The sequence below is a fragment of the Numida meleagris genome, chromosome 19 (assembly GCF_002078875.1).
Source record: "Numida meleagris isolate 19003 breed g44 Domestic line chromosome 19, NumMel1.0, whole genome shotgun sequence".
NCBI classification, from domain to species: domain Eukaryota; kingdom Metazoa; phylum Chordata; class Aves; order Galliformes; family Numididae; genus Numida; species Numida meleagris.
The window spans coordinates 7,490,440-7,515,917 of NC_034427.1; the positions used below are offsets into that span (position 1 = coordinate 7,490,440).

At 45.0% G+C, this 25,478-nt stretch overlaps 1 protein-coding gene across 2 annotated transcripts in view; it reads right to left on the reverse strand.

Annotated features, from left to right (window-relative positions):
• TAF4 (TATA-box binding protein associated factor 4) overlaps positions 1–12,648 on the reverse strand; it is a 36,899-nt gene extending 24,251 nt beyond the window's left edge. For both annotated transcript variants that reach the window (XR_002444197.1, XM_021416702.1), the window contains exons 1-2: positions 12,284–12,648; positions 9,357–10,445 (exon numbers count right to left, since the gene is read on the reverse strand). Coding sequence is in view for 1 of the 2 variants with exons in the window: in XM_021416702.1 (XP_021272377.1) it covers positions 9,357–10,445; positions 12,284–12,602 (1,408 nt within the window). In the remaining variant the exon portion in view is untranslated. The remainder of the gene's footprint in view (positions 1–9,356; positions 10,446–12,283) is intronic.

A 25,478-nucleotide genomic window follows, 5' to 3' on the forward strand; every position in this document is an offset into this window, starting at 1 on the left:
GTTGTTGACCAAGGTGCACCAACACACTCGAGTGGTTCAAGCACGGGACGAAATGGAAACGTTCAAGCTCTGAACTTGCATAGCCGGCAAGCAAACATAGTGAGGAATAAAGCTGTAAATCCACAGCACCTTCCTGCCAACAGCGACGCCCCAAACCAAGCACACAGTCACTGCCCTACGCTAGGTGCACCCTGGGCCATTTCTGCAGTGACAGGATCCCTTGCAGGTGCTGCCTCTTCACATGGAGCTCCTGCTGCACAACTCCAGAGGCCAGCAGCCACTAGGGCAGCCCCACAGGAACCTTCACCTCAAATCCCCGCAGAAATGCCCTGTGATTTTAAGGCTCTCATCGCCAATTTTAAAATCACTCTGCTTTGAGAATACGCCAAACATAATGCCTGTGATTTCAAACACCAACCAAAAATGGGGCCACGATATTACACGGCACCTGGCTGATAGAAACACTTATTAAATAGCACCGCTTTTTCAGTTAGAGCTGAACACTGAAACAAAAGTATTTTCACACCTGTAAGCTTGCACTCAAAGCTTTTAAACAAAGCGAAGTCTAGTTTTGATTTTACTAACCATCAAATGCACAGTCCTGAGTAATGACTAAGCTTAATGACTGGGTATGACTAACACTTACAAATAATTAGTGCCTTCCCTCCCCTCCCCCACAGAGAGAGAAGGAAGAAAACCAAAGGATATGCTGGAAAAAGAGGAAAAATGGTAGGAAACACGAGCCTGAGGCTCATGGCATGAACACTTGCCTCTTTTTCCAATCCATCCTTAATACTACTGCAAACACGGCCACATGCGTGTTTACTGCAGACTAACAGCTGCTCAAGCTTTCCCATAAACTTCTGTACAACTGAGCCACTCTCAGCCTTCTTCAGCCCTCGTCTCGTCTCCTGCACCAACCTCCCCAGCACTGTCCTGGTCACATTCCGTGACTCTTTGGCTACAGGTGTGCAATTGCTCCCTGCTGCTCCTTGGAGCTGGTACCTCTGACTCACAGGTGCAACTGGTCCCACTCGCCACACCACTGCTTACACTAAATGCACCCAATGCTGTAACTTCTGGGAGATGCATTCAGTGTAACCCTCCCTTGCAGAAATACCCAACTAATTGGCTGAAAGAAGGTGCAAAGACAGCTCAGTACAGCCTTGCTGCACCCCAAGCCATTTAGGAAGGATGGGGACATGGCACTGAACATCAGAGCTCAGTGCTGTTTATTCTCTGACACCTGGAGCACGTTTTGCAGCTGAACCTATGCTGGGTGGCCGTACAGCATCCAGCACATGCTTTATTCTGTGCATAAGCACAGGGGTGGTTTTTAACAGCTCGGCTACTCTAGGAATCACATGTTAATTGAGTTATAATGATAATCTAGACCACTTTAGCTGAAGTGGCTTGATTCAATAAAACATCTTAGAATAGTCACAGTAGCCATGTAAAACAATATTACGCAGTGATGCTCATTTTATTTTACTAGTTCTCCAGGTATTGGTTACAACGCATCATGGAAAAAAAAGTCTTTCAGTAATGCATTTTAAGGAAAAAAGCTGAAATCAAAGCTGACTGCTGTTCACAAATTACAGTTCTAACATATAAATAGTTCTATACGGACAAGAAGTTACTCAATTTTTATCAGTATACTTTTCTAAATACCTCAAAAAGAACATGGCAACAGTCAAATCTTGCACTAACTCCTGTATAAATACAGAGTAAAAGTACTGTCCCTGGGTAAAAGGATTTATAATCTCTTTATGCACTTTGCTGAGAGTCAGCCTTTTATATTCAAAGCGTAACCTTCTCATTACTGGTAATACAGGTACAGAAAGTCATATTTTTAAAATGCTATTTCTAACCTGACAACAGCTACAGGGCCAGAGATTATCTGTATTTGTACAGCACTTTAAGAGCAGAGCTGCCAAAGTTTGCCTATACAGGAGCAGGGCTCGGCTGTATCAGCTCCTTACAGGTATCACTTAGATCTTGATTATATATTGATAACCTGTGTTATTACAGAGCAATGATAATAAAAAATTGTCCTCATCAAAAAGAATCTATATTAAAAAAACTTCTAGCCATACAGAAGGCCTCAAGAGTTATTTCAGTTTACCTTAAATACTATGCTGAGGACACACGAAGAAAATTACTCCAAAGCAGAAGGCTTTGTGGCAAAAACTTGGCCTTCAGTTCCTTGAGAATCCTACGCCTCCAGGAAAACACCAGCATTTGTGGAAGGAAACGACTACAGAATAGAACTGGGGCAAAAAGTCAAGATTAAGCTGAGGCAAAAGAAGGGAAAAAAAAAGTCAAACCCTCCTGAGGCAGCAGTGTGTTTTTCAGGGTAGCCTATTCATGCACCTTTGGTCTCAATGAAAAAAGCCCAATGTAATTTGAAATATGGGTGATGACAACCTTTACACCTGTTTAATTACAGCCTCCGCATATAGTTGTTGCACTTCTCCCAACATTTCAGGTGGAAATGGGACCATTTTGCTGCAATAATTCTGTTACAACGTGCAGCGTGGACACAACCACGTCGCTGTAAAGGGTTCTTAGTGTGTCAACTCCTGCCCTTCTCTTAGAAGGAAGCAGCACACCAGAGTGTTAAACAGCAAAACCTGTACCCAGACAAGTAAGGTTATACCGCTTTTAAGAAACCCGTGTCAGTACAAACAAACAGCAACTTCTTGAATTCAGCCAAGATCCTAATTAGTTCAGAAGCAAATTCAAGTTCAGGCATCAACAACTTGTAACAACACAAAAGCCAAAGCCTGAATATCCCCAGAGCCCTCGCAGGAACAGCTGCGTGCAACCTGCCCAAAGCAGAGGGCCACCCCGAGCCCACAGCCCCAGCAGCACCAGGGAAACCTTCAGCACGCTCGGTGAGGAGCAAATGAAAGAGCTGTCTGCTAAGCACCACTGCGTGTTCCTTCCTATCGCTGTGCTCAGAGGTGGGAAACACCATTTTCAACATTTTTTTTCATGCATCTCATTTCTTTAAATATTTCTCACAAGAGATAGCACGGCGAACAATGAAGTTTAATGTGGTTCCACCCCCTCCCAGCTGGCAGAAGCATTCCTGTTCCCATCGAGCCATGACATCACACTCCAGGAGTGGATTCAGATGGTTAAAGGGCGTTGCAAACTTTCATAAAGTTTCAATACACAAAACCTCTGGCAAGATTGGGCATTTTCAGGTAAAAATGTTCGTTTCAGACATTTCTAACAAAAAAATAACTTCAAATAACACCGGAGAAACGTTTAAAATGTTAGTGGCTTCTCCCTATGGTTCATGGCAAAGACACTGTCAGTATCCCATCACGCTGCTTTTGCGAGAGCAGGCTCTCTGCAAACCCCTCTCTTCTCCCCCTTAAAGCCCACTTAAGCCAATACCTGCATTTTCCACTGCGTTCCTGAACTACTTCACGCATTTCTTGGGATTCTATTTACATATCAATCCCCAAGGCAGAGAAGACAAACAACAGTAAGGACTTTCATGCACCAAAAGGTTTTGTTTGAAGAGAGTTTGTGATACCTACTCATTCGCGTCTTTCGTGCACCAGCACCCAAAGCAGCTGCATTTTCATCTCCAGCTGCTCGCTGTGCTGCAGTGCCCTGTGTTAGTGGCTCAAGCCCTGGCAGCAGCCAAATGTGTGGTCCTCAAACCAAGCTGCTGCACGTTAGAAGTGAGCCACGTACATTTCCAGACATGGAAAACTCCTTCAGCTCACTGAACACGCCAACACCACAGAGCATCCTAGAGCAGCAGAGTGCAAAATGCCTCGAAAGAAAAGATGCACTCACTTGTAGTGCCCTACTAACAGCGTAAGCAGTACTACCCAAAACCCCCCAAAAACCACAGTCTGAAGTGTAGGTAGATCTATAAAACAAATCCACGCCTGCTCTTCCAAAGATTGCTGGGAACAACAATGTTTTTCATAACTGACTACTTACTCTTCAGTTCTAAGTCAGTTGTTTTCATAGTTTAATAGAAGCACAACTTCTGCATTTCCCATTAAATCTCAGCACTTAGAGACACCTTTATCAAATGTACAAAACCGAAGCGTTTGTTGGCTTCACGACACTCATTTTAACAACAACTCAACAAATCCGATCACACAGCTCCCTCATTTTTAAGTTCTTTGGGGTACAAAGCTAAGCACGCAGGATGCCTTAATTAAAAAGTCACAGTGAGAACAAACACAACTTTCAGTCTGGTGACATATGGCAGATCTGATGTAACAGATTTCAAATAAAGCAGAATGTTCCTTTTGCTGATGCATGATTTGAACATGAAAACCACCCCTCACCCAGAAGAGCTCCGCAGAACAGATCCACAGTTATCTTTCAGAAAGAGAGATACCACTTCACACGCCAGCTACAGGACTCCTAAGCTCAAATCTTGGCTCAGTATCGATTCCCTCATGGCCTTCAGCAAGTCAGAACTTCTCCAACGTGCTCCTTCCTCCTGCATTAAAGCAGCGTTCATACTACTTGATTTATCAACCACGCGAGCATGTTGCGAGGATTAAGTTTTGTAAAATGCCATGAAAGTAAAACATACCATAAGAAGCTCCTGTTATCGCTGTGCGTTACACATTAGTTTTTAAACAAAATACAGCCATGCCAGCACAGTTAATAGGCAAAACATCAGCAGCACGTGCGTAACACAGGGAAGCTATCATCAGGATATGTTTGAACTCGCTTCCCAGTCAGTGAGAAATAGCAAGAACTACATTCCACTACTTCATATTATTTCTTCTGTTTCTTTCTGTACTGATTAAAATTATGGAAGTAGGTATTTCCATTTTCATTGTTCCTAATCGTTTTAGACACCTCTGGGGTACATGTTTTAAGCACAAAGTAACCCGCAGAACATCATCTCCAGTCTGAAAAAGTAACACAAAGTGTTTCACAGTTCAAAGACAGTCTGATTCTTCTCATTCTATCACCTTTTCTCCTTTTTATATCCATTCTCCTTTCCCTGACAGCCCAGCACCAACTACTTACCAAAGGAAACTGCACTACCACTGTAGAAATTACTTTTCAGTGATACCAACCCCAAAAAGTATCGCTGCTCCAGCTGACAGGACCTGAACGCGTTTTAAATTAAGCATGTTCATCAGTAGTTTCCCCATCCTAAGGTCAAAAAAAACAAGGACCGGGACATCAGACTCCTTACTGCACAACGGACACAAGCTAAAAACCGTTGGTTTGAAAAAGAAAGTTAACTTCTTTAGAAACCCAGTGAAGTATCCCACCTCCAAGGGGTGAACAGTAGTAGGCCATGCTCCGAGCTCTGCCGCTGTACAGCACCCTTTGCCCCTGGACAGCAGCAGCAGTAAGCTGAGCCCAACTGTAGGGCTCACCTGCACCAGCTGTTAGGAGTTCCAGAACTCGGCTTCTTAAAGAGGCCGTCAGTTTCAAGCCGAGGAACGACCCGTCCTGCAGCCACCATAGAACCAGCACAGGAAAAGCCCCTCTAAAAAGAAAATGATGAAGGAAGCCCGGTCTGACCTCCCCGTCACCAGCTGCTGGGGAATGCAACGGAGCTTTGTAAAAGCAACACAGAAGTTTTATCATTAGATAAAAAGCGAAACAAACCTGCGATAGCTGTTCTACTACAGCTGCACAACTGCACTACTGGTAATAGAAATGCTGGTCAGGAGCTCAAAAAAAACCTGTAAAACCAAGCCATCCTATCTTCAAACAGAATTAAGTGTCACAATCTTGATTATTCAAGAAAAAAAGTTAGTCTTTAGGATCAAGCAAGGGATTCTTTGTAAGTATTAATATTCTCTCGGAAAATAAAAGAAAGAAAAGAGGGGACTGAAGGAAGCAAAGGTTTCTGGATTTCATTGTCACCTAAGCTAGATAACAGTCCGGAAGACCTACCAGCTGCATTTTGTTCCTACTGCATGCATGCAGCACTTTCCAGGCTGCTCCCTCTCTAAGCAGGCGCTTTACAGGTTATCAGGAGATGCTTGTACACAGAAAACAAAGCGGAAGAGATTAACAACATAAAGCACCTCCAAGAACAGAAACCAAATCTTTGAACTCTCAAGTTGACAATACTGCTAAGGTGAACGTAACCTCTTGGACTTTGGTTCTGAAACTGTATTACAGCATTGCAGGAGAAGATAGTATTCTGAAAAGAGCTTTTAAAGCGCACAAGTTAGTCATTTTACAAGGTGATTCCACCACGCGCCAGCGATGGCCTCGAGTCACTTTATGAACTCCTACATTGCAAAAGTTTAATCTTAGGAAATCCAGCAGAAAAGTGCATCTGTAACAGCAAAACACTGACAGTGCTTTAATGAATTCATACATTTTCCTATCTCTTACCAGACGACTGTACACGACACAATTCATATTATTGCTTGAAGTACTCCAAAACAAAGAACCGAGCACGATTTATTTCCAGTCACAATTTCAAAAGATGCTGCACGTATAAAGAGAAACAGACTTGTGTTCCTCCCTCCCTGTCCCCTAGCACATCATGGTTTGTCAACACTTCTTCATGCTAAAAAGCTATAAATAAGGTTACTCTTGGACGTTCACTACCCTGATTGGCCCAATTGGACCACGAAGCACAATCGCTCTCTTCCTCAAAGATGTCAATAGTGGGAAACTCATCAATGCACAGATTCATGGAGCAGCCCAGTTTCTTTGGGAAATGATACAGCAGAATGCAGTAAGGTCACAACAGCTACGTCCCATTAGCAATTCAAACACCTCTAATTTGGTCAGTCAATGTTTGTTACACAATCATTTCAGTGTGATATAAAGCATTACTCTAAAAGAAATACATTTTAAAGAGTGTCAATCAAACATCTTCCACATGCTCTTTTGAAGAGAACATTAGAAACCTTTAGCGAAGTTTGACGTTAATAACATTTTATATTCTGCTTTTCAGATATGTGAAACTGTAACAGTACTTTGGAGAGCCAGAAACAGTATATCAAGACATGAAAATAGCCATAAAACATGTGCTGCTCATTGGTCAACCCTCCACAAGAATTTTCTAACTATTTGTAAACAGCGGTATAAAAAGTGACAGATTCAATCTCCAATCTCAAGCTGTTCTGCACAGAGGCTTAACAAAACCATTAGCACACACTGCTAACTTGAAGCACACACTGCTAACTTGAAGCACACACTGCTAACTTGAAGCACACACGTGTGGATGCAGATTTGGTGCACGCAGTAGATGTACAACTTCCAAGCGCTACAGCTGCAGTTTCATACTACCAAGCTGCCTTTAAAAATCTGGCCTATCACCATGTGATTTGAAATGATAACAGTCATCTATTCCAATTGCACTATGAATGCATATGAGCACTACTAAAGATTAAAGCACTTGCACACACTAGATTTTTCAGAAGTGCTCAGCCCTTGCACCTGTGAGATGTTTGTAAGAGCTCAACATCCATCAGTTGCTAAGTGTTCTGTTCTGCAAGATATGCTTCACACAAAATATTTGCAAAGTTAGCTATATTGGCAAAGTACAGAAAATTAACCAAAGAAATTAAAACAAAAAGTAAGAATTGTTACACTAAAAAGACAATCGTTTCCAATATTAAGTCCGTGTTACCACACAAGAATCTAATTTCTATGCATTCTATGCTTATTTTACAAGTCATGCTATTCTTCCAAAGTTATAAATATTCTTAAAAGTGTAGGACAGACAAGAAAAGTGCTTAATAAAAAAACCCCAAGTGTTTAGAAACTACATTGCTTTACTTTGATCTATCAAGACCTCCAAAGGAGCAATTTATGGCCCAATTATGCTTAAGGACTGGCAACGCTGCTTCTAAGTGTAACACATTTCAGAATGCTATGGTGATTTGAAAACAGCAGCTACCTGGAAAAAAGGTCCCACTGGACTCAACAGCAGTATTTTCCCCATAATCAGATTTAGAATGCAGTATTAGTAAAAATGTAGGTATACAAGGCAATCAACTATAAACCTGAAAAATCTTTTGATACACTGTGGCAATAAATAAAGCTTTTCCAGCCAACCAACTGACAAGCTTCAAATTAAGCACGAGGATTTCAAGGTCTGAGTTTTAGTGATGTTTTCCTTTTTAAAATTAGCACCATGTCTCATTCAAATTACTCATACAGGGAATAATTCTCTACACACACAAAAAAATGAGGAATATTAATGCCATGCACAAAATGCTCAAAAGACTTCATCAAACTACACAGCATCACATATCACAAATAATATGTTACCCAAACAGATAGTGGGTAGTAATGCAGTCTGGCTTCTGGTCTGCCTTCCACAGCAGTTGCATTGCTCTGAGGTTGGTTAGGTGTCCCCATAGGTGTACTTTTACAAAGACTGAATGACACAGATGTTACACAAATGCTGCTGACTTCATCAGGCACTGGTAGCAAAACACGGTTAGTTGCTCTCCGAATGCTGTCCTGAAAACTGTGAATACTCAGAATACACCTATTACTACATAATATTAAAAAGACAGAAAACTATGTGTAGGTTCACGTGAGTATCTTCAGTTATAAACAAAACTGGATACATGTACAGGACAGCTTCAATATAAGAGTCAACGTGTAATTTTAAATGCACAAATCTAGGATATTTAAGGAAGAACAGAACAGTTCTCAAGCCAGAAGCACTTCTCATCCTGCTTTTTACTCACCCACTGAGGTCAGGACTACATTCCTTGCCCAGAGATGCTCTGCACTAAGCACGATACTAGCTACTACAAAAGCTGCAACCCTAGACACAACAGGGTGAGGTAAGGACATAGGAAGACTGCCTTTTGTATCAGAACTACAGTGACGGAACAGATCATCATAAGCTTCAAATCTGTGTGTTTTTAAGTCACACTTTGAAGGTAGTTAAAGGAAAAGAAGGTAGTTTTCTTGTGTTGTATCTGCAGTTTCTCTATTCAAGAGAGCTCTATGGTACCGGGGGCATGCAGGGACAGAGAGGGAACAGAACAGCATGCAGAGGTTATACAAACTACCAACAAAACCGCCTTAAAACGCCTTCTGTGAAAATGAAATAGCAGCACTTCATTTGATAATGTTTCATTGTCACACTTGGCAGTTTGCAGCTTCATCTGCACTCAACATTGCAAAGAAGACACCAGATAGAGTTATTTCCAAATTATTACTACTCACGAGAATTTCTGGTCACCTGAAATAATACACTAAATGGTGGAATGCTCCTGTACTACTACTCCACAACAGACAATTCCCATTGTTAAATATAACGCCTTTTTTCCACAATTCACAAGTAAACAGCAAGAGATCTTCCTCCCTGCAAGAATCACATTCCCAAAACAAGAAGCCCTTGAGCTTCCGCTTACCTGGTGGTAACTGAAAATTCTGAATGTTAGTTGGATTCTGAGGTGGCTGAGGCAAACGAGGTGCTAAAACTGTAGGAGTCAAAGTTGCTCTGATTCCACTTGTAGTTGCTGTTGGAGTCCTCGGCAGAGTTTGTGCCACCGTGTTGGCAGTGCCTTTAGCCATTCCCGTAGGGGTGCCAGGTGCTGCAGGAGGTATCCCACCAGGATTGGGAGCAACATTGGTGAGCCCAGCTTGCATAGTTTGCCCAATAATCATGTTACCCCCTGTAGTACTGGGCTGGCCAGCAGTAGCCAGCGTCTGCTGTTGGGATACTGCCTGCACTATAGTTTTAGGAGACTCAGATTTGATGACTTGTGTGGTAGGAGCTGCTGGCACACTGGAACCAGACTGGCTGTTCACAAGAGTTGTTTGGAGGGAAACTCCAGATCCCACAGTGGCTGTAGCAACAGCAGGAAAACTCCCCACACTGATGGTTGAATTGATCACAGTATTGCTCCCATTCTGAGTGGCCGCACCAGCTGCGGCTACAGTGGGTCCTGCTGTGTGAATCGGGGGCCTCACCAGCGTGACCGTAGGGCCCCCGCTTCCAACGCTCGGTGGCGGCTGCGAAGAGATAACTGTGGGCGAGGAGGAAGATGCAGAGGACACAGCAGTATTAAGGAAAGAAGTCTGGATGACAGTGTTGGAAGCTGACGGCAAAACGGCGTTAACAGTATTTCCTTTCCCCACAGATCCAGGTCCATTGTTAACAAGAGGGGCAACAGCAGGTGCAGAAGCAGGGTTGGCGGTCACAGGAGTCCCAGAGAAAGCAGCACTTCCTGTGTGGTGAGAGTTCATCACCACATTACTACCATTCAAAGTTTGCACTGTTGTGGTCCCAATCTTGCCATTCCTGGTGGACAAGGCAGTCGCCATGGTGCTGATAACCACCGATTTGCCCTGACTGAGGGTCCCTGGAGCAGCAGTGACTTCGGATCCTCCTGCCGCTGCAGTGGTGGTGCTGGTGCTCGTCGTGGTGGCTCCATCCAGAGCTGAAGTCTGGGACCTGGTGTTATGATTAATAACACCTCCTTGCACTCCTCCTGCTCCTGCAAAACAACAACAAGGTTAAAAAGAGAGAATGTGCAGGAGGAGAACTCCGCCAAAGACAGAACATTCTCCCTCATCACCAAGCCTTCTCCATGGAGCCAAGAAAATGAGACACTATACTAACTGAAGACGGATTCAAAGAATTATCCTGAAGCTTCCAGTTTCCCACCAAATACTGACAGGTTCAATACGAATTATAACATCCTCACTCTCATCACTACAGTAAAAGAAAACAGGGAAAAAAGATTTGATACGAACAGAGGGAAGAAAGAAAGATCATCTCAGACCTCTTCTCCATTCTAGAGCCTGATAACATGCCTATCAGCTGGGCTGCAACTGCAAGAGGGGAAAACAGCAACAGAAGACACATTAACAAGACACATTCCCTATGCCCAGCACATGTTATCCACTAATCCTTTCATCTCCTACAGAGTTAGAGCAGGAGGCTCAACAACAGCAAAATAAGAAACCTGAAGAGAAAGAAAATCACCAGCCTGACAAGGTAAGAAGTACAGCAGGACCTGGAGAGGTCTACAAGAAGACCGCGCCACCTTATTACAGAATTTGTTCTTTGGGATTTGAAGTTCAACCAGCCAAAGACAGTTATAAAATAAATAAATAAAAAGCAAAGCTGATTTTAAGAAGGCACAAGATGAGGTAGCTTCTTGCCCTGAATAATCCTCACGCCCCCCCCGACGAGGCCTGGTGTTATCACCAGCAACATCACAGACAGCCTGGGTCCTGGCCCTAAGGAGACAGAAATGGGAAGGCAGTGGTGACAGGCAAATATTGAGATGTATGCTGTAAAGGTGAAGGAGGTCCTCCTGGAAGAGCTTCGTTAACTGTGACAGAAGGGCTGTTCTATCTTCTGACGCTTTAGCAAGAAGAGAAAAAGCAAAAAAAAAACACATAAAGTATACAAATGGGGGGAGGGGAGGAACTGCAGAGAGATTCTGGGGAGACTTCTTAATTATTGTCGCTATTACTATTCCCCCGAAAACCAGCTAACCTCCATCCCCAAGGGGAGAGCCCTCAGTGCCAGCACCCCACCGCCCCTACGCACCGCAGGACACGGCGAGGGGCACGCTCCCAGGAGGGGTCCCTGCCCCAGGTGGGCGCTGAGCCCCGACCCCCCCCTCCCTGCGCCCGGCGCTGTGACACCACCCCCTTGAGGGCAGAGCGGGAACGGGCTGCGCGGAGCGCCCCTCCGAACCCCCGACATGAGGGGAGGGGGCTGGGGAGGAACAGAGGGTGGGGGTCAGCGTTCCGAGGGACTTCCTCCCCTTGAAATCCCCCCCGGCTTCCTCCTCTGCAGGAAATAGGTGTCATGATTAATAACACCCCCCCGCGCTTCAGGGAGGGGGAGGGGAGGGGGCACTACGGAGAGGGATTCCCCCCGCAGCCCCCACCCCTGCAGGAGGAGGTTGGGGGGGGGGTGGGGGGGGCAGCCCCGGGCCGCGCGGTTCCGCCGTCACCCAGGGGTGGGCTCTGCCCCCTCAACCCGCAGACGGACGGGGCAGGAAAAAAAAAAAAAAAAAAAGAAGAGGGGACGGCAGAGTGACACGGCCGGGCCGGGCCGGGGGAACCAGCCCCCACGCACGCGACAGAACATCCTCCGGTGAGCGGGAGGGAAAATAAAGGGGAGGGCGCGCGGAGCCGCGCGAGGGGACAGGCAGCGGGGGGACAGGCAGCGGGGAGGCCCCGCCGGGTCGATGCCCACCTCAGCGCCCCGGGGGGTGCCACAGCGGGAAGGGGGGAGAGGGGACAGCGCGGGGGGAGCGCGGAGGGGGAGGGGAGGCCCCGCGCCCCCAGCCCTGCCCACAGCACGGCACGGTACCTGCTTTTGTGATCTCCGGGGCGCTCAGTCCCATCTTGCCGCCGCCGCCGCCGCTCTCTGTTTGGGCATTCGCGCTGCCTCCTACTACAACTCCTCCAGGGCTGGGGCTAGGGCTGCTGCTGCCGCTGCCGCCGCTCACAACATGGTTCCCCAGCAGCCCCCCAGCGGCCCGCAGGGGCTCCTGCGCCTTGTGGTGCTGGTGGTGGTGGCCGGAGGCCGCCAGCTGGGACTCTAGGGAGCCTACCAGGTCGCTCACCACCTTCTCATCCACCTCCGTGTTCAGGAAAACCTCATCCAGCAGATCCGAGCCCGCCGCCATCTTTTTTTTGGAGGGTTCCTGTGAGCTGCTCCCTCCTCCCCCCCCTCCCCTTTCACTCCTCCCTCCCTCCCCCCACCCCACACACACACACTCGGCCTCCCCCGAACTGCGCACGCGCGCGAGCCCGGCCTCACATCACCGGTCGGAGAGGGATTCCGCTCGCCGCTGATTGGTCGCCGGCCGCCTATAAAAGGCGGCGCAAATGGCTGAGAGCGTTTAGTTGGGAGTCGGGTGGCGGCACAGCGCCCAGTGTTGGGGGGGCGGGTGAGGGGAGGCCGGGAGGTGCGGGGCGACCGGGTGGTGGAGGCGGTGGCTGCGGGAGTGGAGGAGGCTGCAGCCGGGCGGGCTGTGGGGCGGCGGGGCGGCCGCGGCTCTTTGTCTACCTCAGCCCAAAATGGCTGCATGTTCTCCCTGTGTCCGGGTCTCCCTCAGCGGCGCGAGTCTGAAGGGCGCCCCACACCTGTGCCAGCTGCGTGTAACCGATCTGCCGGCGGAGGGGGGGGGGGAGAGGGCGGGCGGCCCCGGGCGAGGAGGAGCGGCCTCTCCGTGCCTCCCCTCGCCGAGTCCCGGAGCGCTGCCCGCGGAGGCGGCTGCAGGCCGGCAGCGGTTCCCCCGGCCCCAAGCGGGCTGACTCAGCACGGCTGAAGGCCGAGGGGAGCCCCGGGAAGCGCGGCCCGAGGAGGCGGTACGGTGCGATCTGAGCGCTGGGAAGGGAGAAGGAGGAGGGGAGGAAAAAAAGAGAGGGAGATGACAATTTTAAACAGTCCACTCCCAGCGCCGAGCCGGCACCGCGAGGCGGGGGAGCTGCCGCTCCGGGGACGATCCCCGGGTGTGTGTCAGCCCCGCGTTACACCCCCGCCTCCGCTTAACCCTTCGGGGAACGGGGGCTGCGGGGCCGGGCCGGGCCCAGGGCCGTGCGGCGGAGCTGCACTTTGACCCGTTGTGCAACCGCCGGGAAGGAAGTAAATAAAGCGCAGATTCAGCCCGGCTCCCGGTAAACGCTGTCTGCTCTTGCTGGCTGCTCTTTCTAAAGGTAACGAACAGCGTTAACTGAAAGATAAAGCGTAGCACGTGGAAAGTGTTAAGGGCTGTCAAGCTTAAAATAGTACCTTTTGTTTCAGAATCATAAAATAATTCCATCTATTCCCAAGCCGAAAGGCTGGAGCTGTGTTGCAGTGGAGGCAGTTCTGCACCTGCCCATGTCCAGCGCTGAGCAGCCCATGGCTGCCATAGGGCTGCAGAGGGGACTGGGAGCTCTGGGTGCCGGGAGCTCAGAGACTGGGATGCTTTAAATAGGTCAGGGATGAGAGGATTCTGTACTTAGGGCTGCCCAAAGATGGGTGACAGTGCTTCTTGCATTACACATCTGTGGCAATGGCTTAATTTGCAGTGCTATGACACAAAAGAAAAACCTTGCTTGCCCAGTGAGTGATAGGAACAATACTGAAGTGCAGTCCCATGTCCTACCCTGCCCACCCATACTTGAGCACGTCTACGAGAGATGTTTGCTAAAAGCTCACAACAAAACAGCAAAAACTGAGAGCTATTTATCTTAATGGATAGGCCTCAAATAACAAATAGGGTGAGCATCTTTAAATCAAGTCTTAGCCCTTAACATAAACTGTATTTCTATTACTGTTCTGGTTTCTCACATCGTCCTTTCACCTGCGGTAAACTGCTGTGAGTTAGCATTACTACTGAGCCGTCCTGAAGACTCCGATCAATCTGCAAGCAGGTGTTGCTAGAAGGGACCACACAACTCCAGTGAGAAGTTTTAAATTAATCTTTTCATCTTGTTCTTAAACGTTCTGTGCTTCACGGCTTTTTATTTTTTGTCTGAATAGGTTTTCCCAGTTGTCATTCCAAACTCGGGAGTTTTTCCTTGGAAGATGCCCTCTTCCCCTCTCTGACTCTTATAGCCACTGTACTTTTTTTCCAGGTTGTAACGCTGTGAAGTAGTTGCCCATTGCTTAAAAGGCAGGAATGCTTGCTTCTAGCAGGGTCACCTCTCACTTTTTGCTGCCACAGTCAAGTACATTGCTAGTTTTAGCTATGATGAAATTCTATAAGCAACATACCAAAGAACTATCTAGAATAGAAGTCTCTCTGCATTCCCGAAACAGTGGAAGAATTAATCTACTCAGCTGCTCAAGTGATTTATCAGGGCTGGGGGGTGCTAGGCTTAAGCTGAAGCAACCTGAAGGTGCAGTGGCTGCACATCTTTCTTTTGCAGCATCCAAACAGGAGCATGGCCTGGAGCTGGGGCACTGTGTTGGTAGGAGTGATGAAGGAGGAGGGCGAGCAATGTGAGAGATGGATTAAATTATTGCGTGGCAGTGGTAGTCAGCACGAAGGGGCAGAGCAGCCCGTGTTCTTCTACTGCTCATATTTTAGGACAGCTGGAATGCAGATTAAGTTGCATACAAAATTAGAAATAAAAACCTAGAAATCATCATGTCTTTGTTCTAACACTTTCTTTATTAGTATACCATATGGCATATTTACCATATTAGGTAAATGACTGTGCCAAATTACAAGAGCAACTGAGATGCATTACAACTTGTGCATTGTAAGTGTGTAGAATTTATTACTGAATAATTTATCTTTTCATACTCTGTCTCTCATTTGCTATTGGAAGTAACTTTTAGTCTGGGTTCTTCAGGACTGGGATTCCAGCTCCTGTGATTTGTACTGCTCACTTTCTGTTTTTAACTGTGTAAAAGAGCAACTAGCATAAGGATCCTGACAATGGATTGCTGGTACTTAGTGGTTTTGGTGCAGAAAAAGTCAGACTCAATACATAGGAAATAGTACATATTTTACCCATCAGCAATTACATCATAAAATCTTGAACATTAGAGGCAAGTATGAATTCTCCCTAGAGTCAAAGAGTACAAATTAGCAGGAGCCATACAGGAAAAGGAGAGGGTTGTCAGTTCTTTTAGCATGCTCTGTTTTGTATATTATTATTTTAAATACTTATTTTTTCCTCTAGAAGTAGACTGTATAGACCATGGCACAGAGACTGTCTCACGATACAAGTGCTAATGCAATTCCCTGTTTTCTAAAACCTGTAGTTAGCTGAGAATTCATTACACGACCATCCAGCAGAGATGACAGCAGTATGGATTGCTGTTATAAGGGATGTATCAGAGGAGCCTGCAGTTTGGAGATGGTTTGAGGGGGAAAAGGGTAGCTGCTTGTGGGTGTCTGTACGCAGCTCCTATGAGTTTTAACTGGCCAGTCACAACTCTGAACTCCCATCAATTAAAGGATGGAAAACTGATGATAGTTTTGGTTGGTAACTTTTTTCCCTCTCCTCTGCTCCTTTTTCTGTTCCCTGCCCAGCCACTGATAATTTAAAATGGTGAAAGTTACTTTGAACTGGGGGCAGATGTGGTCTTAGTACAGACAAGCATGTGGAGATAAATAAAACAACTTTAGTGCCTCTTTGCAGTCTCTGCACGGTACTGCCTTCTCCTTGGAAACTTGAGATATTGTTGAAGTCTTGTGTTAAAATCCTGCCATGTATTTCAGCCATTCATTGGTGAATCTCTGAATAAGCCTAAGGGTACTACTAGTCAGGGATTAATATTCAAAACGAAGTGTGGTATGTTCCAGGAAAATGCCTTAATTCTCACGTTGTGAAATAGCTGAACAGTAGATTTTGTCAGAAACTCAACAGTTTCTTTTACTGTAACCATATGCACCTATGTTCCTATTTCCACCTAAGGACAGTGTCTGCCCTGATGTGTACCGACCATTTCTGTTAGCTACAGACATACCAACCCTTTGACTGCAATTCAGTGTCCAAGACATCTAACACAAGGCTGCTATGGAAGGGATATGCTAAACCACCCATTTAAGTGTTTCTACATGCATTACAGCTATTGGAACTTTAAAAGTGAAGCAGGTTTTTTTCATGAAAGATACTGGCGAGATATATAGTGAGATATGCTTGTATAAATATGTAACAGGGGATCTCCTCCTTTTAAAGGAAGGTACCTGGTTGTGGGGAAATACATAGAAACAATCTTTTAAAGAAAGACTACTTATGAGCTAGATTTAAAAAAAGGAAAGTTAGCTGAACGCTCGAATGCCTTGGGAGTCTTCTCTAGTTTTTAAGGGATGGTTTGAAGACTGTGTCCCTAATAAATGGTGTATGCAATTTATATGGGAGTCATTTCAGTATGCCAACACTGAGACCTCCCAAAGTCGTGCAGTTCAACGTCATCTGCCCAGAAGAGGATACCCAGGGAATGTATGGTAGGATAAAGGATCATTGTTTAAAAGCCTCCCAGGCTTTACAGTATAAAAGAGTTGTGGAATACTGTTTTTCTTTCCCAACTGCTCTTAATCTAAGTTGTCATGCTTGCTACTGCTTGCCAGGATTGGAAGTATCAATATCCACACTCATCTGTGAGGGAAGAATTGGGGAACTTTACTTAGATAAAGAACTTGTACAAGACAATGGAAGTTTCCAACTACACATCCCAGCAGCTGGATTTTTTTTAAAGCTAATATTCTGAAGGGAGATTACTAGCAAATGTCCAGAATAATGTTTGTTGAAGAGACAAGAAGCAGACATGTCAATAAAGAATTGTGTTTTATTTGTTAGTAAAAGAAGTCCTGAGCAAGTCTACACGATTCATGGAAAAAAATATACTGTTACTAAAAGATTAATGGTCCTTCTGGACACTACAGCTAGCTTCAATAATTTCACATATTTTGAATTTAGCAAATGATTAGAACTGACTGAGCAAAATGAAAATGCTTTCCTCTTTAAGCAAGTTAAAGTAACTTTTGGAAACTTGAGTCCCTATTTCCAAATGATACTCTGACAGAGAATGTCAAGAAAATGTGCCTACTGATTGGTCTCATTACTGCAAATCCAATTTGCACATTTTACAGCCTGGACTTGTTGGAATATATTTGAAATATTTCTTTTTACTGGGAGGTAGCCTTCGTAGTTTTGGCTTCAATTCTGGGATTCTTTGTGTGTGAATTGTTACCCCGACAGGGATGTTTTGTCAACAATACATTGTCAGAGGTCCGAGCCATGGCATGCTGATACAATGGAAGATTCAGTTCTGGCCTCTTTTGAGCCCTCTTAACTCAGAGCTGTTCTAGTTCTCCCCTGACTTTCCAGCATCATTCAGTATCTCACATTCTGTTCGCTGTTACTCTCTGTTTACTGTTTAAGCAGTACAGATCACTGCTCCTTTTCCTCATTTACGATTCCCTGCACTGGAAAACCAATAGGTAAATCACCAGGCCCCCAGCAGCTCTTTAAAAAGGGATAGGTAAAAGTCTAATATCTTCCTTACCTCCCCAGTTTCTGCTGTGCTAGCCACTGGACAAACTGCCTTGTATTTCCAAAGGGGAATATAGGCACAGCTTCACCTTTCTAGGGATCATCACTAGAACCCTGCAGAAAGAGAAGATAGAAAAAAACTGTCTTCCTTGTAGATTTTCTTTATTCCCTGGGCTCCATGAGATCTCTTGAGATGCAACATATTCTGCCAGTTTTACAGGATATGCAGTAGTAGGCTCTATGCAATTGCCTTGGCTTCAAGCTGTTTTCAGTATATTCGATAATCTGTTTACCAGTCCTCCTCCAAATTCAGCCTTCCTACACGTTGCCACAATCAGCTAGAACAACTGCAAATATATTTACCTGATAAAAGATCATGAATTCCTCTCCACTCCCTAAAAAGTATATTTGGGAAAATAAGGGAGATGCCGATCAATACCTTGGAGAAAAGGAACACAGTGTTTACTAAAGTGACCAGCTTGAGGTAAACAGCGAGCCACAGTTTAAACGAGTTGTCAGCAGCTCATTCTGAAAGGTATAGTTGGTCTGACTGAACCTGAGATTCAAAGTCCACAAGAAAAGTTCCCCGTCTATGCCAACATAGAGATTGTTTTCTTGACACCAATGTGTTGCTGTGTATTGCCTCTTCATTGTTCTAATGCTCTTCTGTATATCAGGTAAAGCCAGAGGAGATAGGAACCCAGAAGGTGTGATGTTACTACGCTCTCCATTCTGCATATCAAAAGCAGGGCAGCATGCACTCTTACAACTGGCGCTCCTTGGAGAGCTGAAGGCAACTTGAACCTTTCTAGTCCATACAGCAATACAGCATTCTCTGGTTCTTGCCTTTTTGCACCATCAAAAGGAGTTTTTTCTAGACACCTAACAGCTGGCCAGTTATGGCAATCAGCATTATCCTCTTTCTTCATGTGCTGCCCTCCAGTCACTCATCTTCAAAAAAAAAAGCATAATGACATAAACCATAAATGAATGAACTGAAGAGAAATCTTCGTCTTGCTTGGTTTTGGTCAGTACCAAGAACAGGTATGGTTAATGCCATGTCAGTTGTGAAACAGCAGTTGCTGTAGATGAAAATATTTCGAATGTGATAGGGATTCATCTTGTCACAATGCTGAGAGATCGTAAGTTACAGGAACAGAGCTGGAAGCATTCTTTGTTCCTCTGCCTTTATCTAAATCATTGAAAAGCCCCGCGGTACTCCTCTCTTTAAACAGAGTTGTTACTTAAAAAGAGGATCGTGTTTGTGCTCAAATATACACAATGTATCTCAGCAATAAGAAATGTCAAATAGAATTAACAGGGCAGAGTTGGTAAAACTGTCGGTGTACGTAAAACACATAGATCAAGATCCATCTTCTTGTAGATTTTAACTGGAAGAATAATCACATGCACGAGCATTTCTGAAAGTTGCCTTCAGGTGACAGAAGTGGCAAAATCATTCTCCTTTCTCCAAGCCTCGTCCGCAGTCTGCCAAATGCTCTCACTGAGCTGTATGGGATGCTAGGAGCAACCTAACTAATTTTAATGACATTATAAAGAAAACAGACACAAAATATATGCTGAACTGGAAAGTCAGTGTAGGTAGACGTAGTACAGGAACACCACAGGGCAAAGAAAAAAATGAAATAAATGTAGTAAAGGGGGTTTGTTCTGATGGTTATAATGAAATGGGATTCTATCTTAACATTTTGTGGATTTGGAATGCAAAAAGTATGTAAGCAAGATTTTGCCAAGTTTATTTTAATGAATTCTCTGTATTAATTGATTAAAATAAATCATGCTGTAGCTTCTTTATTGGGCTGCCTCAGACTTAATGAAAGCCCAGCAAGAAAGGCTATTACACACTGTTGGTTTTTTTTTTCCTTCTGAATTCTGCAGCAGTACAAAATAGTCGGGGATATTACTCCAGACTCTAGGTTACTTTCTTACACTACCTAAAATATATCCTCCCTGTCAGAGACAGAGTTCAAGGCCATGCCCCTATTCCTTTAACGAGCTTTTGCTCATTTTTGAAACTCCAGACACATCCAATAACTCAATTAAATATGGGATGAGTTCCCACAGTTGACAGAAGAAACTAGTGCAACTTCTGAAGCAAGTCAGACAAATATTTTATCTCTCCTAACACAAGATGGGGAAAACTGCCAACCCAAAGGAAATGATACTCCAGATGGAGGGCCAAGTTTTTTATGTTAACTTATTCCTTATTGTCAATTTGTTTTCTGTATGGGGTTACTTATAATACTCTTTCATTACTGCAGAGTTATACATAGTGAGTCATTGTTACTTAATTTTCTAGCTAGGACAGCAAACCCATCCATCTGTGTAAACTAATCATTTATTAACAACTGGACAAAATGGCGAGCAAGAAATACCACATCTTGTTTGGAGAAGATGATTAGTTAGGGGAGTAACAGTTTGTATGTTCTTCTGCAAGAAAGTCCAATTGTTTTTATGAAATGGTAAACCTTGTTTCTCTTAATTATTTTCAGCAGAGCAAAAGAGGGAGCTAGTTTTGGTGCTCTGTACAGTTTAGTGGGCCAATAAATTCACTCATTCATTACTGTTCCTTGACATGAAGCAATCTACATAGAATTGTATGACTTGGCAGCATCCCCAGCAAGAACTCCTCAAACTTCACTTCCTTGTGCCCCTAAGAGCTATCTCAAGTTGCATACTGGCACGCGTTTTGATTTGGCATGATCATACAACGTGCTGGCTCTTACCTTGTCATAAAGAGTCACAGGAAACAGAGCCCTTAAACCTTCTCCTGCCATTTGTCTGCTTTTAGGTGTTCTGAGTTCCAAACTTTTTAATTCATAAGGACCATCTCTCCTCCAGGAGGTACGCCGTCCTCATTTATATCTGGGTGGAGTAACAAGCCACCTGCATCACGAAGGGACTGAATCACTAACTCCTGTCCTGCACAGATTAGACAGCATTGTTATCCTATTACTGCTCAAACAGTTTCAGATAGTTATTAGAAAATTATTCAGTACTGTCATTTTGGGGTTCCAGTTCATTCTCTTGGGGATGCAAATAACAGATATCACGCAGTTTATAATAAAATATGTTTTTTACTAACTCACATCATCTCTCCCAACTCCACCTCTAGTTCTCCGTGCTTCATCAACAATTAAAAATATTTAGACCAATTTATGCTGAGTTATACTTGCACAAAATTTTTCTTTCAGAACATCTTAATAACAACTTGACTTCCCAGATGGCCTTCAGAAGTTTACAACTTTGTCACATGTGATGTCATGAGCAGAGTAAATGCTGCTCTGTGAAATGGAGAGTCCAAGGCAAAGCTGTGAGGCTCTGTGGAAAAAAAAACAAATAAACATGTTTACATGAAATGAGTGAAAATTGAAATGCTAAATCTCAGGTGTTACTATTAAGGTTATCTTACAGAGAAAAAAAAAAAGTGGTTTAAAAGTGTATTAAGAAAATCTTTGCCATGGATCAAGTAATAGAAAAACAATGTATGAAATTCAAACAACGCAAAAGCTTTGGAACAGTACATGTCAGAATGTTCAGGTGGAAGTGGAAAGAATGCACACCAATACCACAACAGTGAGAAGTGCCAGTTAGAACCAACCCGCCAGAGACACTGCTGTCTTAAGTGAAGATTGATTTATAGTTTAGCTTCTAAGAAATGAAGAAGATTAAATGCCAGTTTATTGTTATACAACAATAAATTACTTTCTGAAACAGCACTAAAATCCTATTGCTATGAATTAGCCTTACTAATCTTGTTATTTTGAACATAAACATGAATTAAAACTTTGAACTTCTATTTTTAAGAAGTCAAATAACAAACATAAAGGCAGAAGAAAAGGGTGAATAATAATTCACATCCTTAAAGATGTTTCTGAAACATGCCTTTTACAACACGTCAGAGAACAATTCAAGCTATGAAAACTGCAGCAGATGTTACGCAGGAAAAGAACAGCATACTGCCGAGTCCAGGTAAAACGATACATTGCCTAGCCCAACAGAAAGAAGCAGAATCTAGTAGCTGTTTGTAAAACACATACAGAGAGGGAGGTTCATTTCTTTGGCTCGACAGCAGAGTCCACTATAGACAACTAATGCAAATGTGGCCCCTGTTTTACATTTAATAAAGGACCTTCTTCCTCTGTGTTCTCAGCCTAGTGAGGTATGTTGTCCCGTGATTCAATTTGCACTAGCAAGAATTGTACAGCAGGATCGTGGTTCAGCCCTATTCAGGCCTCAGCCCCAAAGAGATAAGTAGTGTTCAATTCTGATAGCCTAAATGTACTCCATATTTTGTGGAGAGAGAAAGAAGTATTAAAACAGAAGGAGGAGCTCTTAAAGAAAGAAACACTGCTATGGAGACTTCTGGAAATTTTAGGCAAACCCACTTAGTAAAGATAGACTTCTAAACAGGGAATGGTAACATCTGGCAGCCTGAAACATCTGGAGTTCTGAAGCATGCACCAAATACAACAGCTTGTATTCTCTGAAGCATATTACCTTGTCCTGAAAAGACTGCCCACAAAGCAGTGCATCAGGCTGTACTCCTGGCTGCTCCTTCAGCTCTCCACTGAGACCACTGTAAAGTGTACCAAGAAGGTCTCTGACCTCAGGCCAGAGAAAGCTTGATGATATTCCACTTTTCATCCCATCCCTCATATCAGTGCATCTGTGAGAAGGACATACGGAGGCTTGTAGTTCACTGCAAGGATAAGAGCCAATGGGCACAAACTGAAACACAAGTTGCTCCGTCTGAACACGAGGAAAAACTTCTTTACTGTGAGGGTGACTGAGCGTGGAATCTCCTTCCCTGGAGACATTCAAAAGCATTCTGGATGCACTCCTAGGTGATGTGCCCTAGGGGACCCTCCCTGCGCGGAGGGCTGGACCAGATGATCTCCAGAGTCCCTTCCAACCTCAATCACTCTGTGATTCTGTGGCTTCACCACACCACTACTCAATACAAAGCAGTCTATGCAGCAAAACAAACAGATTTTTCCTAATGGAACTCTGTATTTCAGGCAACAGTCAGTGCTCCCCACTGTCCTAGATAGACAGTTATTTCTTTTTGTCCTAATTATTTCTAAACTTAGTTCTGAATTCTCTTACTCATCTGAATGGAAGATAGATGCCTAAACACCTTTTTTTAGAATCTAGGTCTGGCTTATGAGACTTCATCCTTTGGTTTTTGTGACCAAACTGCAAATTTCAGCTTCATCAACTTTTTTTTTGTATCATATATACTGCCCATTTATCTGTTTTTATGAAAGGATCTCTTAGAATTACCTCCATCTTCCAAAATCCAGGTACAAATCACCATCTAGTTACCCAGGATAAGTTCACATTGCCATTTTTTATTCAGAAAATGTACACTTCAATACAAAAGCATAGATATAACTAAAATTTAATTTCAGATATTGAAACTGTATCCTACAGAGTGTGTACCTGTACAAAACTCAGCCTAACTCATGCACACACCTCCTCCTTTTATATTTGTATTTCTTACAGCTAGACATGTCTAACCCCTAGTTTTATGTTTTTTTGTTGTCCTTTTTTATGTTTTAATTAAAAATATATTAAAAAAGTTTTGTTACTTATATACATTCACTATTTTATATATTTTCTATGTGCCTCAAGACTATTGCTCTTTACTCTATGGGGCCCAGGCAAGCCAAAAGGCTGGACACCCCTGTCCTAGGGAGTACATGTTTCTGCCTTCATATAATTTGTTCTGTTTGCCATACCCAAACTCAAATCTCTGTTCCACTTTAATTTCCTCTGTTTTCCACATTAACCTCTTTTTCCTCCTCTTTACTCCCTTCTAAGACTGTAGCCTTCCCCGTGCCATCTCTGGTTATTTTTCTCCCCTGCCAACTCCTAAAAGTTGTACAGTAGCATAGAAGAAATCACTGCCTGTTTCAGATACTCATCTGAGGTACCTTGGATTCTGAAGTAATTCATTATAAGATTATCTTCCAGAGACAGGCCAATTTATGGCCATGATTGATTACAACTGAAATTCCATATGGTTACGTGTCTCTCTTTACCTGTGAACAGTTTATGCCACGTTTGTTTATTGTGCTCACATTGCCTCCCTTCAGGATCCCCACTGTTGTTTTGGTAAGGGATGATCCCTTCCTCTTTACTGCCATTAAAAAAAAAATGTGAAAGTATAAACATTTGAGAATATTAACCAGAAGAGGAAGTACTGCTGCTCTACCTTCGGTTACATTAACTGTATCATTTTACCCATTCTGAACAATTATTTGTGTCTGCCTCTGAACTGAGTGTTTACTATTATTGTTGTTGTTGTTATTATTTCTCATTTTGAACAGTTCCACACTCTTAAAATAGACACTCCTCATATAAGGAAGCTACATAAGTCTTTTAATCAGGGGAGATTTTAATCAATACTTTGCCCAGAAAAGGGCACCATTTACTACATACAGTAGGAAGGGATCTTCTCTTGCTCTGCAGAGGTTGTACCTCAGGCTGAGATAAAGACTGAAAGACAGGCAGGCTGACTTTAAAGGCCACCCTTATTCAAAAATATAGTTTGCCCAATCCATATATACACGGAATCATTTATATATTTTTATATTTTAGCAACCGTCTGCGAGCTGAGATGCTGAAAATTTCACAAGAGAGAGACTGCACGTGTGTCCACAAGAGAAAGCGAGGAGGGAGGCACCTCGCTCAGGGAGGAAGGCTGCTGTCAGGCTGTGCGAGCAGCACGGCGAGCCGAGCCACCCAGCACGCGAGGTCAGAGGGCATCTGAGGAGCAGCCACGGTGCGCGGGGAAGCGGAGCTCCGTGACGGGAAGCTGCACCTGCGGCCTGCAAACCGCAGCGCGTTTCGCACCGCTGCCGGAAGAGATGTCGCCAAGGGGCCGCCGTGTGCGGCCTCACCAAACCTCTTCGCACCTCGCATCGGCTCCCGCTGCTCCGTCTCCAGCCGCCGCTTTTGAACCGCGTTCGTCTGCGTCGCGCAAATCAGTGCGCTGCGCGCGCTCTGCCCCGCTGCCCCCCGCACCCGGCCCCGCTCCGACCCGCCCTCACGCGGTGCCGCCTCCGCCTCCCGCAGCTGCCTGCCAGATGTCCGCACCGCCCGCAGATGGCCGAGGGGGGCTGCGAGGGTCCCCGGAGAGCTGCGCCGAGCGGCTCCCGGCCCAGCTGCGGCCTGCCTGCCTGCCTGCACCGGCCCCGTGCGGAACAAAGCGCGGAGCCGCGGGCCCCGCGCCTCCGGCACCGCCACGGCGAGAGCGGGGCCGGAGAGGGGCGCGGCCCGGGAGCAGACGGCAGCGGGAGGGCTCGGGGCCTGCCCCGGCACGGAGGGGGAGCGCCGCGGGGAGGCGGGAGGGGCTTCCAGCGCGGGAAAGCTGCCCTCAGGCGGAGCCGGGCTGCGGGGGAAGCTGAGGCGATCCCCCGGCCGCGCTCCGTGACGAACCCGCCCGTCTCGGCCCTGTCACGGCGCGGCCCCGCCCCCGCTGCCCTCACCCGCGGCGGGAAGGCCGCGAGCTCTCGCCCCGCCCCTCCCGCGCG